At 44.4% G+C, this 16,931-nt stretch overlaps 1 protein-coding gene across 1 annotated transcript in view; it reads right to left on the bottom strand.

Moving 5' to 3' along the window:
- The window catches only part of PDCD6IP (programmed cell death 6 interacting protein), a 203,604-nt gene that overhangs the window by 59,884 nt on the left and 126,789 nt on the right, over nt 1-16,931 (bottom strand). The window contains 2 exon segments of the mRNA XM_030203495.1: nt 2,504-2,642; nt 5,830-5,924. Coding sequence (XP_030059355.1) covers nt 2,504-2,642; nt 5,830-5,924 — 234 coding nt within the window.

The following is a 16,931-nucleotide window of genomic DNA, read 5'->3' as shown; positions in this document are numbered from 1 at the left end:
AAGTGACATCAGAGGAGGGCGGAACAGTGAGAGGGAAGGGAACGCTGGAGGCGAGCTGACGTCAGGATGTTACGAACGGATGGGAGGGCAGGGCACAGGACAATCGCGGGACATTGAGGGGAGGGGAGGGCAGGGGAGAATCGATGGACATGGATGGGATGGGAGGAGAGGAGAGAATCGCTGGACACAGAGGGGAGGCCAAAATCACGGGACACGGAGAGGATGGCAGGGCAGAGGAAAATCGCTGCACATGGAGGGGATGGCAGGGCAGAGGAAAATCGCTGCACATGGAGGGGATGGCAGGGCAGAGGAAAATCGCTGCACATGGAGGGGATGGCAGGGCAGAGGAAAATCGCTGCACATGGAGGGGATGGCAGGGCAGAGGAGAATCGCTGCCAACTCCAGACTTCGCGCCTTCTGTCTCGCTGCACCCTACGCCTGGAATAAACTTCCTGAGCCCCTACGTCTTGCCCCATCCTTGGCCACCTTTAAATCTAGACTGAAAGCCCACCTCTTTAACATTGCTTTTGACTCGTAACCACTTATAACCACTCGCCTCCACCTACCCTCCTCTCTTCCTTCCCGTTCACATTAATTGATTTGATTTGCTTACTTTATTTATTTTTTGTCTATTAGATTGTAAGCTCTTTGAGCAGGGACTGTCTTTCTTCTATGTTTGTGCAGCGCTGCGTATGCCTTGTAGCGCTATAGAAATGCTAAATAGTAGTAGTAGTAGTAGTATATGGAGGGGATGGCAGGGCAGAGGAGAATCACTGCACATGGAGGGGATGGCAGGGCAGAGGAGAATCGCTGCATATGGAGGGGATGGCAGGGCAGAGGAGAATCGCTGCATATGGAGGGGATGGCAGGGCAAAGGAGAATCGCTGCACATAGAAGGGAGGTCAGAATCGCGGGACATGGAGGAGCAGGGGAGAGAGGAGAATCGCTGCACATAGAAGGGAGGTCAGAATCGCGGGACATTGAGGAGCAGGGGAGAGAGGAGAAATCGCTTAGACGAGAGCCTTCCTAGGGCCCGTTTCATTTTTGACAAAACAGGCTTGGTTGCACTAGTATTCTTAATAAATTGTAGGCACCTAACATCTACTATGCAGAAACCTAAGACTAGAGCACTATACTAGTTCAAATTCTTCAGTACAAGCACATGCACAAAGGTAAAATGTTTTGAATTACCTGTAAGTGACATTCAAATCTGTTTTTGGAAAGACACTTAGGTTACAGATTTGGTATACTAATATGGCCAAAAAAAACAGATAACGTGGAAGCTTAAAGGTAAAAAATATATATTGGAGCAAACATACGAACCATGAGAGTTAATAGTCAGTCAATACTTCAAAATGAGCAGGTTTTCTTGTCACTTCCTTCTATTTTTCTGTATATGTGATTGGCCAATACTATAACTGGATGCTCATGTCTACATTACAATGTTCTGCATATTATGAAATATTTTTCTTCATTTGTAAAGATTTAATTAAAAAACCAGCAACAAAAATCTCTGGCTTAATTTTGTAAACTTTGGAAACTGAAGCCTACTTTAAGGAGTTATAAATTATCTTGGTGTTGTTTAAACTCATTCCATATGTCAGCTAAGAGTTATCTATCTCTGTTTAGTGTCCTTCCCTGTCCTTGACTGAACTGTAGTAACCACTTTATTGCAGATACTGTGCTCTTACTTTTTATTATTTATTGATATTACACACTGACCTTGCTGGGACCCACTCCCCTTTCTTGTTGCCTCCTAACTACAAAACACATGTTGAAAAATAGGTTCAGAAAACGTTTACATGGGCATACAACACAATCAGATAAGTACTTATGGTATATTGTTTATTGTACACTTTATGTAGTTTTATATCCTTCTTGATGTACAGTTTTAGAATGACCAATAAAAAGTTAAATTATAAAAAAAGTATTTACCACTGAAAAAGCACTAGTGTCGTTTTCCAAATGATTGTGTTCATATGTATTTTAGTGGTACTGTTCTTCACTCATTTTTCCTTTAATATCAGATACTATACCCAGTTCTAAATTTTAATTTTTTTTTTTTTTTTTGGGGGGGGGGAGGGGTTATTAATCAATGTGCTTTAATAACTACAAAAGTTTATACTGTTACCTGTTAATGTTATTTAGATCTTTGTTGAGTTACAGTTGAACTGCTTTTCATAATGGTAAATTGTATTCTAGCCTCCATGGAAAGAAGGAAAACTTTAATATATGCTCCAATTATGTTGTTATAGGATGATAAATAATGAAATAAAAAGTTGTGAAAAGAGACTCATAGGAGTATATCCAGAGGAAGAACTTAGAACAGTATTTTGCTCCCCGTGTTAAAGAATCTATGTTGACTGCTATAATAGCAGAGTATATATATTTCACTCAGCGATTCCCCTCAACTGGCTTAAAATCTTAAGTAGATGCAACATTTAACATGATGCTTACTTTACATGCTTAAAGCACACTGACTTTCTCCACTTTTTGTACTTACAAACACAGTTCTTGGTGCAGGAGTTGGTGTGCTGGATGCTGTGCTGGGCGTCGTTACACTCCCACCTCCTGGAGCACACTGGTATGCAGGAGGAATAGAAGGTGCACTGGGTTCTCTAGCAATGCTTTGCTGCAAATCCCTTAAAATCAAAATGGGTGGAATGTTATTTCAACACAACATAAAACCAACTATAATGGTTACAAATAGAACTCGCAAGCAGGGGCACCAACCATCAAAAATAATCACAGCCCAGCGTTTATTATAAAACTAGTAAAAAAGGCCCGTTTCCGAAACCAATGAAACGGGCGCTAGAATGTGGCTTTTTGTGTGTGTGTGTGTGTGTGTGTGTGTGTATATGTGTCACAGAGTTATTTTGTGTGTGTGTGTGTGTGTGGGTGCGGTGTGTGTGCAGGTTGTTGATGTGTGTCTTTTTTTGTTTTGTTTTTTGCTTGGGGGTTGGGGGATGTGCTGTGCTGTCCTTGGTCGCTGTTTGCTGCTGGCTGGGTCGCGGGTAATCCTTCCAGCTGGGCCGCAGTTTGTCCTGTTCGCCCACGTCCCAGATGGTGACGGGCACGTTGTTTTCCGGCTCCTCTGACTCCATGTCAAGCAATCCCAAATATAGTCTGTGCTAAAGGCCCTCTGGCACTCTTCAGTACTGGCATTAGGCATTTAAAAATTTCTCCCCCCCCCCCCTCCCCCCCCGGTCTATTTTTGCACATATCCACAGCAGGAATATTCTTCTCTCGTTCCAGCGGTGGTTCTGTGCTCTCCGTGCTGCCCAGATAATGAGCCATTCTGCTGGGGGATGCTCCTCCCTTATTGTCACGTAGTTTCCTCTGATTGGCCCGTCTTACGTTGCCTAGTGTTGCCTGGGAACGGTGTTGTGATGGTCCTTTGTGTTTCAGAATGTTGAGGGTGTTTTTTCTGATTGGTCCGTCATGCGAGGGCGGGGCAGAGAGACATGGTCAGTAATGTGGCTTCACCACCATGAATCCATGAACCCTTCAGGGAGTGACTGAGTGACTTCAGAACGTTGTCTTCAGAACGTTGAGGGTGAGTTTTATTATAGTAGATTTTCAGTCACAAACATTCATTCAGCCTCAGCAGCAACACTTCACGTGAACACATAGGTTCATGACTCGCCTGTCTCCTCATTTGCCTTATCCAGTAATATAATTTTCAAATGTTCACTTTTAATAACTACTTCATAAATATAAGTCTCCAAAAAAGTTTTTCACTTAAAATATCACAAGGGCCCATTGCCTACATGGGCCATGTTTTGCCACTAGTGCTTCATCAGGGAACAGTCCTACAATAGAAATACATAAAACTCTTCAATAAAATCTATATAAACATCTATAACAAAATGCAATGTGGCAACACCTAGCTCTACAAACAGACATCTCTATCTTAATACTGCTAAGAACCAAAATGGTGATGATACCTTCAAATAAGCATTTCAAAAGTCACAAGACAGCAAGGAACCAATCAGTTTCACAATAGTGATACACAATCCAGTTCCAGATGCTGAAAGTCGTCTTAATTTTAAAAAGCAGAGATGGATTTTCACACTTAATACGGTACATCCCCATGAGTTAAATTTAGAACTGGATTAGGTATCACTATTGTGAAACTGATTAGCCTTAATGGAGAAACACGGCCCATGTTGGCATTGGGTCCTTGTGATTTTTTTTTAAGATAAGTGAACATTTTTTTTTGAAGATTTATATTTCTGAAATGGTCATTAAAAATGAACATTTGGAAATTATGCTATTGGGTAAGGCCGATGAAGAGGCAGGGGAGTCATGAACCTGTGTGTTCATATGAAAAAAGTTGCCACTGAGTCCGAATGAATGTTTGTAGTTGAGTTTATATAACTGCTGGGTTGTGATTATTTTCAATTTCAATACAACAGGCATGGCAAACAAAAATCAGCATTATATTCTCAATGTCCCTCTGCTGAGACATCACAGCCCAACATTGAGGCAGTAGCATTTCCTAGCTGTGGATGCCTTAATTTATACATATTTATCAGTCGTTACTAGCCTACTGCTTGCAACAATTTAGATAACATTTTATCATAAATACAAATTCTGCATAATACAAAGTACAATAAATAGATTCAAAATATATATGAAACTGTTTCTAAGAAAAGGTGACTAAAGTAGCGGATCCAAAACGTTAGGAATGGCTGATTTTTCATGTCATGGGTTCATAAGCAGTATGAAAAAAAAAGTTACGTTTGAACTTCTGTCACTTTTTTCTGCCCGCCCCCCACCCCCAAACACACAAGGACACATAAAAGGATGGGGTTTAGACTGTTGTATTACAATTACTGGCAACATCAACAATTTGGAAGCAAAGCCAGTGCTGGGCAAACTTCTATGGTCTGTGCCCTGATCGTGGCTGCACAGATTCAGCTTCAGAAGTTGGAGAACAAGGACAGTGCAGGGCAAACTTCTACAGTCTATGCCCTGAAAATGGGAAAGACAAATCAAGATCAGGTATACATCATACCTTATGCTATGAGTTTATCTTCTTGGGCAGACTGGATAGACTGTACAGGTTTTTATCTGCCGTCATCTATTATGTTACTATGTAAAATAGTTTGCTTTAACAGAATTCATTAAAACCTCATTTTTTGTTTCTGGTGACTTCAGTCACCTTTTCCCAGACACATATTAAACAAAAATAGAAACCATAAGATTACTACTTACAGCATGTTAATTAAAAGCAACAGAAAGATTTTAACAAACTTCATAAAATAATCACATATACTTTGGTACAAATAACCTCCAACTCTTATTTTAACCCTGCATATAATCTTCAGTTGCCAAAATGGGCTTCTCTGCAACTAGAATGAGTTGCAAAAAAGGGCCACTTTAACCGCCTTGTAATACTGCCGGTAACACACCTGGAATCTTACTGTCCTAGAGAAGTTATCCAAAGTTTTAGGCCAATAACTGAGAAAGCTTTTTCTGGCCTTTTGCAAAATGTACCACTCAAGTGGAGACTCATAAAAAGATTCGCCCAAGAAAACTGAAGGGCCCGAGGATTGAAAATATACACTTATTCATCAAGAAACAAAGAAGACAAGCCATGGGACGCACAGCTGGTGGTGTTTCTGTACTCCAGGGAGAGGGTTACAGGACAATTACCGTCTCCAAAGGACTTTTAATTCACATATCAAATTTAGTCTTCAGTGGGAGTGAACAGAGAAATAATGGAATTAGCAATCAGATGGCAAATACTTGCACTAATACTACACTCCAATGCTACCTGCCTCCATTTGATTGCAGTACATATTACTGATTTAAGTAACTTACTTCAGAAGTTCATCTCTTTCTGTCTTGCGTGCAAACACAATGTCACTGCATTTGTTTTGGAACTTCACCAGGATTTCTGTCAGGTCATTGTAAAACTATCAGCAAGCAAAGAGAGAATGTATGATGATGATGATGATGATTCATTAGCATGGTTTTTACACAGTGCTTTTTTTGTAGGAAAAAAGGTACCAGTACTCATAGCCAACCTTAAGGGACAGGGTCAGTATATATGGCTATGCCCTGACAGTAGCCACACCCCCACAGTAGCCACACCCATTTTACCAGACATGGCGCATATAAAAAGGCATCATTGAAAATAGTACACTAGTCCCTAGGTCCAACAAAAGAACCCCTAAAAGTGATCATAAACTGATAAAGTATGTAGACAAAATTCCAGCTGACCCCCCCCCCCCCCCCCGAAAAAAAAAAAACAGACTCTGGTATGCAGGACAACATCAGAAAAACAAAAATATTTTCCCCTTGTACTGCTATAAAGATAGCAGACGTAAATTTCAGAAACGGACATATTCCATTCACTACATTACAAATTAACAACAAATTTTAAAAAAAGTAACAGCTGCCACATTACTTTATCTTAAAATAAAAATAAAATTCTTTTTTCTACCTTTGTTCTCTGGAGCATTTTATTTTTTCCCAGTGCCTCTCTTCTGCTTTCCTCTGTTTTTTTTTCCTGTCTTTGCAGGGTCTCTGTCCATTTGACATTTTTTCTCTGTGTCCACCATCTACCTTCCCTCTACATCCCTATTTGTCCTGTCCAGCATTTCCCTTCTGGGTCTTCGGTGTCACCTTTCCACCTCTTTTCCAGTATCACCCTTCTGTGTTCTCATCGCCCCCCCCCCCCCCTTTTCTAGCATCACCACTCTGGGTGCCTATGTCTTTATCTCACCTCTCTTCTGGCATCTCCAGCTATGTCCCTGTCCCTATCTTCCCCCCACATTCACCATCTGCCCTCCCAGTGTCCTTACCTTCGTCCTCTTTTTTAACACTACTCCTCTGTGTCCCTATCTCACCTCCCTTTTTTCAGCATTGCCCTCCTCTGTGTGCCTATCTACCCCCTTTCAGCATTGCCCTCATGTCCCTATCACCCCTTCCCTTTTTCAGCATTTCCTCTCTCTGTGTGCCAATCTACCTCTCTTTCAGCATTGACCAATCTGTATCCCTATCGTATTGCCCCCTCTGTGTCCCTATCTACTCCCTTTCAGCATGCCCCCGTGTCCCTATCTACCCCCTTTCAGCACTGCCCCCCCCCCCGTGTGCCTATCTGTTCCCACTGAGCATGCTCCTCTCTGCCCCTCTTTCAATACTGCACCTCTGCCTGTCCCTTCTCTTCTCTGTGTCACTGTTTATCCCCATGTTCAGCTTATCCCCTCTTTTCCCTTGTTCCCGCACCCTGTAGCCAGCATCTTTCTACTCCCCCCCCCCCCCCCCCCCCACTCCCGGTATGGCATCTTTCCCTCCTCTATGCTGTGAAATGGGAGGCATATGGGTACAAATAGCTATACAGTTAAATAAGTCTATAAAAGAACAAAAATGGTGACTGATGGGGTTGGAAAGAAAAATATGAAACAAAAAAGAAAGAAAAAAACGGTGCTGAGAATTGAAAGACGTACAGTTGGAGAAGAGCGAGTAACAGGGTGGATCATAAAAAGTATAGGAAGGAGTAGGAACAAACGTGATTAGATGTAAGTGAAAAATGGAAAGTGTAGAAAATAAATATGAAAGTGAAAGAAATGAGGGCATGGCTGCGGATGCTAAGTTGTAAGTACTCATGTGTAATGGTCTTACATAATGGATCAGACCTACACGTCTGGAAATAATAGCGATCAAATTTTAGTCAATGGTAATGTGCCCCAAAGTCTTTTTTACTGCAACAGCTTTAAAACTCAAAACAAGCGTCATCTGTTGGCCAACTAGGAGAAATACACTTCATGAAATACAGTTTGGCTCAGAAAACCACTGTTTCAATACACATTATAAAAGGTGAAGCTGAAAGCAAATGTATACTGTTAAAATATTTCACCTTTTCAATTATAAGAAGTTTAAATTAAATTTTTAAAAAAACTTGTAAAAAAAAAAGTGAGAATATGCCATTTATGCACAGGTTAAAATAAAAATTAACCTACCACTCTGATAATTCCTATAAACAGGAAAAAGGAGTAATCTTAATGTTACCCTTTCACAGCAATAGTCCACAATTGGGAGGATCCAATACAATTAAATGAGGAAAAAAATCCTCAAGGAAATAAAGGAAAGAAAAAGCCCACCCACAGACAGAGGAAGGAAGAGCACCTCATCAAACAGCACATTCAGTACACCAAAAGAGGTCTCGGCGGAATAACATCTGGATGGTGGGCTTGACTGAATCGCCGAATGAACAGGACCTTAAAACTGTGCTCGAAAAATGGTTTGCAGAGATCGTGGAAGCGGAGTCTGGAACAGGGCCAATACACATCGAAAGGGCGCACCGCGTGGGGTGCTGGATAGAGGGAGCGACCAGGCCTCGAGTGGTGGTGGTCCGATTCTTGAACTTTGCACAGAAAGAGCAGATCATGAGATAATGCAGAGCCATGCAAAATCTGCAGCTCCAGAACTCCAGAATCATGCTGTTCCAGGATTATTCGGTGGCAGTGGCTCAACTAAGAAGAGGATATTCTGAGACCTGTACGCTGTTGGTGGAGAAGCAGCTGCATTTTACCCTACAATATCCAGCGAGGCTCCATGTGGTCAAGGAGGGGAAGGCTTATATTTTTGAGACTTGTGAAGAAGCGAAAAAGCAATTGCAGAGCTGGTTTCCACACTGACAATCGGGAGTCTCACTGATATGGGAGGATGTGAAGCTGCGGCCTGTGGTGGTGGAGTAGCTGGACTCAGTACAGGTTCTACTGTGTTTTGCATACTGCTTGTTCTGTACTTTGGTTACTGTTCAAAGGGAAGTAAGAGAGGTAGTTTTCTACCATAAATGGGTGAGGGATTCAGGATAGGTGTGTATGGGCAGAGTGATAATGTGAGTGAATGAGGATAGGCTCTTACTGTAGGGACAAGGAGGGTGGGGAAAGGGCTGGGAAGTATTACTGAAATGGCCTCTCAGTGTGGCAGAAGGAGTAATAAGGGGGGGGGGGGGGAAGGGGTCAGTGGTGGAGGGAGAGGGTTGGGGGAGAGGGGAGGGAGGAAACGGGTCCTGAGGTACATGGGGCATGAAAGGGAAGGGTGTAGAGGATGGTTGGGGTATTGGATTGTGGCGGTGTATGGTATCTCACTATGGGGGAGGCTGGGCCCTGTGGTGGGAAAAGCAGGTGTATATTTACTTTTAAGCATGTCCAGGGTCACTAGGTGCACATGGGGGCTCCTAAAGCTTTGACTTGTGTATCATGGAATGTGTCCGGTATTAATTCGCCGATAAAAAGAGCTAAGATCTTCCAATATCTGGGTACACATAGTGCAGACATTATGGGGTTGCAGGAAACAAAGCTTAATGATGTGGAACACCAAAAGCTGAAAAGATCCTGGGTGGCGCAGTGCTATTAGGCATCCACACAGAAAAGCAAGGCTGGGGTGGCCATCTTGATTCGGAAGTTGGTTCCTTTTGTCCAACATAAGCTCACCACAGATACAGAGGAGAGATTTGTAATTGTGGAAGGAAAATTAAATCAGTCCAACATCACGTTAATCTCCGCATATGCGCCTAATGTTGCTCAAAGGGCCTTTTTCCAAACTCTAATTGCCAAATTATCTGGGATTCAGGGGCCCAAAGTTTTACTGGGAGACTTTAATACCATTCTTGATTCGAGTCTGGACACTGCAGCTGGGGTGCAGAGATCTAGATCTCGTACTTCGGAGGAGTTGGGAGTATTATTGCAGAGCCTAGATCTAGTGGATCCTTGGAGAATTTTGCATCCTTCAGAGCGGGATTTCACCCATGTCTCGAGGGTACACTCAATGCAGTCACAAATAGACTTTATCTTTACCTCCAGGGATATATTCCATATGATACAGAAGGCAGATATCGGGCCTATGGTGATATCGGATCATACCCCTAGCTCTATTAGTGTGGATCTGGGAGGTTTGGGAGTTGGGGGAGGGGGAGGTGGAAGTTCCCTGCGCATTTGTATAGGAACTTGGAATTTAGGCAATACTTGAGTCAAAAATGGAAGGAATATTTACATCATAATAGGGATCATGCTATTAACCCCCTTTTGATGTGGAAAGCTGGGAAGGCTGTCATCAGGGGTGATATTATTGCTTTTGTGGCTAGGAAAAAGAGGCAGCAGGCTAGCAGGATGATCGAGCTAGAGAAAAAGATCAGGTCATTAAAGAGACAGTTGGGTGCTAGGCCCACGGAGGTGGGTCGATGCACTCTGGAGAGGGTGCTAAATAGCTTGCTTCAGGAGCAGGCACAGAAAAACGTATTTTATCAGTGCTTTAGGCTTTTTAGGTTTGGTAATACACCGGGCAAGCTCTTGGCCAGTCTTACAAAAAGTTGGATGGGTGCATCTACAATTACTGCACTTCGAAATGCGGGGGGCCAGATTGTAACCGAGCAGAAACAGTTGGAACAGATCTTTGCCCAATTTTATTGCATGCTCTACGGGGCGGAGGGGGGTGGAGGTCAGGCTGCAGTTGAGGCCTTCTTGCAGGAGTGTGATCTGCCCAAACTTTCAGAGACAGAGCAGCTTCGTTTGAATGAACCCATATCAGGACCTGAATTACAAAGGGCCATAAAGAGTCTTAAGCTACACAAATCTCCGGGGCCAGATGGTTATAGCGGCAAATTTTTTAAAATCTTAAATGGCCAGGTCCTGGGCTTTTTTGGGTGAATATTTTGATGCAGCTATAAAAGATGGGGCCTTTCCAGGGGGGGGGGGGGGTCGAATCAAGCATTGATAACGGTCTTGCCGAAACCAGGGAAGGATGCACTGCAGCCGGGTTCCTATAGACCCATCTCTCTAATAAATGTTGATCTTAAGCTGCTGGCTAGGATACTGGCTGAAAGGTTGGCTCTGGTGGTACCTAGACTGGTGGGAAGTGACCAAGTAGGTTTTGTAAAAGGTAGGCACGCTGGAGTTAATGTTCGCAAGTTATTGCTGGGCCTAGAGCGGTGTAAGCAGCTACACAGTCCAGCTTTGGCCATAAGCTTTGACTCGAAAAAAGCTTTTGACCGGGTGGAGTGGCCTTTCCTGTTTGCTCTTCTGCAATGCTATGGCATTGATGATTTTTTTTCTTACGGGCTATAAAGACTTTGTACGCGAATCCATCAGCGGTTGTATTGGTAAATGGGATTGCATCGCAGTATTTTCTGTTGGGGAGAGGCACGAGGCAAGGGTGTCCGTTATCGCCATTGTTGTACATTTTGTTTCTGGAACCACTTTTGATAAGGCTCAGAGAAGCGCAGAATATACCGGGGATAGTAGTTCCACAATGTAGTGAGACACTGAAGTGTTTGGCCTTTGCAGATGACATCATGTTGTTGGTGACGGAGCCGGGTACAGCCTGGTCAAGGGTGTTGCAGCTCTTTACGAATTTTGGGAAAGTCTCCGGGCTCAAACTTAATGTATCTAAGTCTGAAGCGTTGCCCATTAATCTGCAGATTGCAGATCTGGGGGCTGAGTTTCCTTTGAAAGAGGCGGAGGGATCTCTCAAGTATCTAGGGGCACAAATCTCGGCAGAACAAAGCAGCTGTATGAGCTAAATGTGCGGCCGTTACTACGGAAATCAGAGGAGTGTTTACGTATGTGGATAGGTTTGCCACTGGCTTTGACTGGTAGGATCTTCTTGTATAATATGATTATACTGCCAAGATGGCTCTATATGTTACAAATTCTCCCAATACGGCTGAGAGAGGCCGATTTGAAAAAAACTTTACAAAGCTCTGAGCTTCTTTCTGTGGAGAGGTAAAAGGGCTAGGATCTCCTTGTCATCTTCTCATGCTCCCCTAGGTCCAAGTGGGGTATGGGTCTTATGGATCTGAGGCAATATAACCGGAGAGTTGTGGTTTGCAGCATATTAGGGACTGGATGTTGGGGGTGTCGGGATTCACGCCGTTGAATGTAGAAGTTGGCTGCATGTGGCCGGTGTCGCCAATATACATGTTACATGCTAGGACTGTGTGTTTGGTTGGAGATGACAAGCAGCATGTTGTGTGGAGATATATGAGGTCTGTTTGGAGAGCTCTACGTAAGGTCTTTCAGGGAAATAGGAACGTGACACCTTGTTTGCCTCTGGAGGGGAACTTGGACTTTCAACCCGGAGTGGGAAGACGAGGGCTTTGGAGTGCAGGTAGAGGGAAGGATATAAAGAGGGTGGGGGATTTGCTTGATGTGGAGGGTAAAATGACTTCTTTTCTGAGCTTTTGTGAGAGAAGTGGCCTCGAACATTCAGATATCTTTCTGTACTTGCAGATGCAGCATTATGTTTCTTCTCTGCCAGTGGGGTCGCTTGGAGGAGCATTTGCCCAGCAAGTAACAGAGGGCTTACAATTGGAAGCGCAGGGGCATCCCAGACTGAGCCATTATGTTAAGATGCTTTATGAGATTCGGCCATTGGTATCACTACAGTGTTATGACCCGGTAGTAGTGAGCCCTTGTGCCCCGACTGAGCACGGCAGAGATGGAGTGCTACCGCACTCAGTCAGGCAGCCAGACAACCCTTAGCTTCACCTGGAAAGCGACCACCGTTCACCGGGAGTTGAGCTCCCAGCTGCAGGCGGCCACCAGGACTTCTGGAACCGGCGGGGTTGCATAGCCGCTGACCAGGATGGCAGGAAACAGACACAGTCCAGAACCAGTACTCCGACAGGCAAAGAATAGTCAAAATCAGTCCAGGGTCAAGGCAAGCAGCAAACAAGCGTAATCCAAGAAAATTAGCCAAGGTCCGGTGCACAGGTAAACAGGAACAGAAGAATAGTCAGTGAACAGCATTCCCACAGCAACTCCTCAGAACAATTGAGGCCGAAGCAAAGAAGGCCTGGAGGCAGTGCTTTAAATAGTGAAGCAATCAGAGCAAACCCAACTCAGGTGCATCCAACATGGCAGCCCCATAGGAGATCCTCCCACGACAAGATATGGAGTTCCTTCCTGTTCTCGTTTAGACAAGATGGCTGCCCCCTCCTGAGCTAGCCAAGATGGCTGCTGCTTTTGCTCCAAGCCGGATGACGGCTGCCGGGTTAGGAAACAGAAACCGACCCATCCTGGAGAAGTGTAGCAGAGCGTAACATACAGGGAGTGGCTGCGGCATGGATGGCAGATGTTAAAAGCAGTGTGACAGAGGAGGTGCTCCAAACATTTCGTGATAACATAGTGAAAACCTCGATTAGCGAATTACATAGAGAACAGGAATATAAATTTCTGATGAGAATGTATATTGCGCCTTGGAGGGCCTTTAGAGCTGGCTTTGCAAACTCAGGAAGATGTCCTAAATGCGGCTTAGACAGAGCCACTCTGGGGCATATGTTTTGGGCGTGTGTTCGGACACGAGTATTCTGGGAGGGAGTGGGTAGGTTTCTCTCTTTTTGCATTGGGAGGCCAATTCGGACTCAACCTGGGGATTTCCTGTTCCTTGAGGGGGTGCATTTGCAGGTAGAGTCAGGGGCCCAACGTATATTCTTGGCAAAAGCCTTGATAGCGAAAAAGGTAATTTTAGTGCACTGGCGCATGCGGAAAGCACCACAACTAACTATGTGGAAAATGATGATGTTTGGCATAGTGCTTTTTGAACAAAGAATGGTGTCTGCTGACTCTGAACGACAGTGGAAATTTTTTCAGGCTGTCTGGGAACTTTACTGGACCCAACTTTCGCATCAAGATCATAGCATACTTCTCAATACATGAGGAATTTCATAGGGGTATCACTTTGGGACAGGGATGCCTTAATTGTGTACTGGGAGGGATGTGCTGCTGTATTACCCTGCCCTGTCTTCTCCTTTCTTTTCTTTGCTCTCTTTTGCTATCTTTATTTGGCATGAGCTGGAGGGAATGTTAGATATTGTCATACCTCAGGGGGTTCGTTGGGGGGGTGGGGGGTTTTGGTGGGTGGGTGGAGTAAAAGAGAAAATTGTTACTGGAGAGCTCGCACTGGTGGAATTATTATTGTTACATATTGTGTGTTTTCTGTGTTGTCATGGTTGCGGCCCATTGTTTGCATTTACAACTGTATTGTTTTGTTGAGAACTCCAATAAAGATGATTTATTAAAAAAAAAAAAAAAAAGTAAGATCTTTGATAGTTTCCAATGAAAAGGCTCAAAGGGGGCCGACTGAAGAGCCTTAAGAATCACTGGGGACTCCACTATGAGGAGGCAAAATTGGGATAAGAAAATAAGCCTCCATGAGGTCCAATGAGGTGAGAAACTCGCCTGGCTGGACCAAAGCTATAACAGAACAAAGAGTCTCAATGCAGAAGTGCAGCACCACTCTGAGATCTAGAACCAGGCAAAGAGAGTCTTTTTTCTTTGGGACGACAAAATAAATGGAATATTGACCCTTACCCCTCTCTGCTGGAGGAATGAGCCGAATGGCCCCCAGTTGCCTTAAAGAGGCTAAGGTAGTTAGCACTGCCCAACTTCTTGCAGAGCTGCCGCAAGGGTACAGAATGAAAAGATCTGTGAGTGGCTTCGAAAATTCTAGTGTAGCCATGGAGAATGATATCGAGGACCCATTGGTCTGCAGTAGATGGACCACTCCCTGTGAAAGCAAGAAAGACACCCACCTATGTCTATGCAGAAGGAGTGAACCTCGACCCCGTCATTGCGAGGGCTGCAAAGAAGGAGAGGTTCTTGAGGAAGCAGAAAAAGGCATCTTGCCTCCTCGAAAGGAAGACCGAGTCTGAGGAAAGCAAGGTTTTTGAGCAGAAACACTAGCCTTCCCTGGTCTATATTTCCACGCTTCTCGAAAATGAGACAGCCATCCAGGATGATGTTTAGGCTTGTCCTCAAGTAGCCGCTGACCTTGGAATCTCCCAGGTCTTTAACAATCTTCTCCAAATCCACACCAAAGATGAGATTTGGATGCCACATCAGTGGCCCAATGCCTCAACCATAGCCAGTGCTGATACAGCCAAGGCCATACCCTTAACTGACACTTGGAGAATATCATAAAGAGCATCTGACAAATAGGACAACCCTGCCTCTAGAGTAGGGAGAACGTCTGGAGGCGAGTCCAACGTGGACAACTGTTGAATCCATGATAAAGAAGCCCTGGCTACAAAAGAAGAAGAAACTGCTGCCTGAAAATCTAACACAGCTAGCTGAAAGGCAAACTTTAAGGAAGCCTCAAGCTTGCGGTCAAACATATCCTTTAACACAGTGCCACCTTCAACAGGGATAATGGTACGTTGAGTAACTGCCCTAATAAGGGCATCCACCTTAGGCACAGCAAACAGTTCTAAATCAGATGGGGATATAATTTGGACATAGCGCAAACCACCCGGTTAGAATCGGAGGTCTCCCGCTAAGCTGCAATAAGCTCCTGCATAGCCTCATGAATATGAAAAGATGCAGGAGGTCTCTTAGTACCTGACATAATAGATGGAGCAGGACCAGAGGACTGAGAAGCAGTGGAAGAAATGAGTAAAATCTCCACAGATTTTGTGATCAACAGAGGCAACTCCACTCTCAAAAATAGCCTAGCTACAATAGGATCATCACCCCGTCTGCCTCTGAAATGTCCAAGTCACTGCCATCAGCAAGACAGAGAGGGTCCAAAAGTACACAAAATATAACGAAAAAAAACCAAAGCACAAAAGCGCCTCCAGAACTGGAACGATGATGCAACGAGGTTCAGCGTTCACACAACCTTGTTGCCAGCTTTCAAAGGCATGCAGCGCTTCTGACATCAGATTGAGGAACGGTTTCTTGACATGAGGCAAATGTAAGACTCACAAAGCATTGATTTTGACCCCCGAGGTAGGTGCTGTTGAGCACCGAAACACGGCCCATGTTGGGTCATTTTAATAAATATAGTGTCATCGTTCCAGTTCTGGAGGCCCTTTTGTACTTTGTTCAAGTCAGTGCCATCAGCAAAACTAGGTTAGTCAGAATACACATATAAAACCTCTTCCGAGACGCGAAGAGGAATATTTTCCAAATTCTGCAAAATGGAAAGTTTTCATTTCATAGAAAGCTGCTCTTCAAAAGCAACGTGAGGGGAAGAAGGAGAGGCAGCTTCAGCAGACTTTAATAAAAAGGCCTGATGTAATAAAAGAACAAATTCAGGCAGGGCAGAGACTTCTACCCCCACAAAATCAACATCCTGGGACACGGTAGCAGGCAAGGAACCCACTGACAAAATGGCTGCCGACGCTTCGAGGAGTACAGGAGCCATTGGCGCCGAATCCACCAAAACCACCATCAGAGCGGAGCCGGACTGAACTCCCGGAGACAGAGTGCTGATGGCCAAAGTAGGCAAAAGTTGCATGTCCACAGAAGTAAAGCAAAGCATGCAGGAAGCTCTAGCAGAGAGCTAACCCCCGAAGCGCGCACAAGACTTAACAGGCTCAGACAGAGAATAATAAACTTATTCACAAAAAATAGCCAGTCTCGTGACCTCCAAGGCACTGAAGCCCCACAATCCTCCCACAGCACAAGTGCTCTCAAAAAGAACAGCAGTCGTTTTTTTTTTGTTTTTTAAAGATAGAGGCAGGAGAAAAAGAAAAGGGAAGACCGAGATAAGGATGTAGAAAGTGGAAACAGGGGAGCAGGGAGGGCCCTAGACCACTAGGTTTACACCTGAGGCACAGGACATGCTCAACCCTAAACTCAACTGAACCTGCAAGCAGGACAGGAGGCCACACAGGAACTGCTATCCCGCCTGCTGGAGACAGAGAATACTGGCTTGGTTGCTAAGCGCAGGAGCTTATGAGGCACAACTCATTAGAGTTCTCTATCTCCACCTGCTGGCAGATGGTCACAACCCATTAGTCTGGACTGATCCTTGGGACGTAATGGAAAAAAAAAAGTGGAAGTAAAGTCATCTCTCTATATAAAACGCACCTCCAACATTCTAATGAAGCCTCACTTTCCCAACATTCTAGAAGTGAGGCGGCTGAGATCGCTTTTCGACCATGAGTGTCTGCCCCGCCCACGCGTCAAATG

Source organism: Microcaecilia unicolor, chromosome 1 (assembly GCF_901765095.1).
Source record: "Microcaecilia unicolor chromosome 1, aMicUni1.1, whole genome shotgun sequence".
Lineage (NCBI taxonomy): Eukaryota > Metazoa > Chordata > Amphibia > Gymnophiona > Siphonopidae > Microcaecilia > Microcaecilia unicolor.
This window is presented reverse-complemented; position numbering and strand designations above follow the sequence as displayed.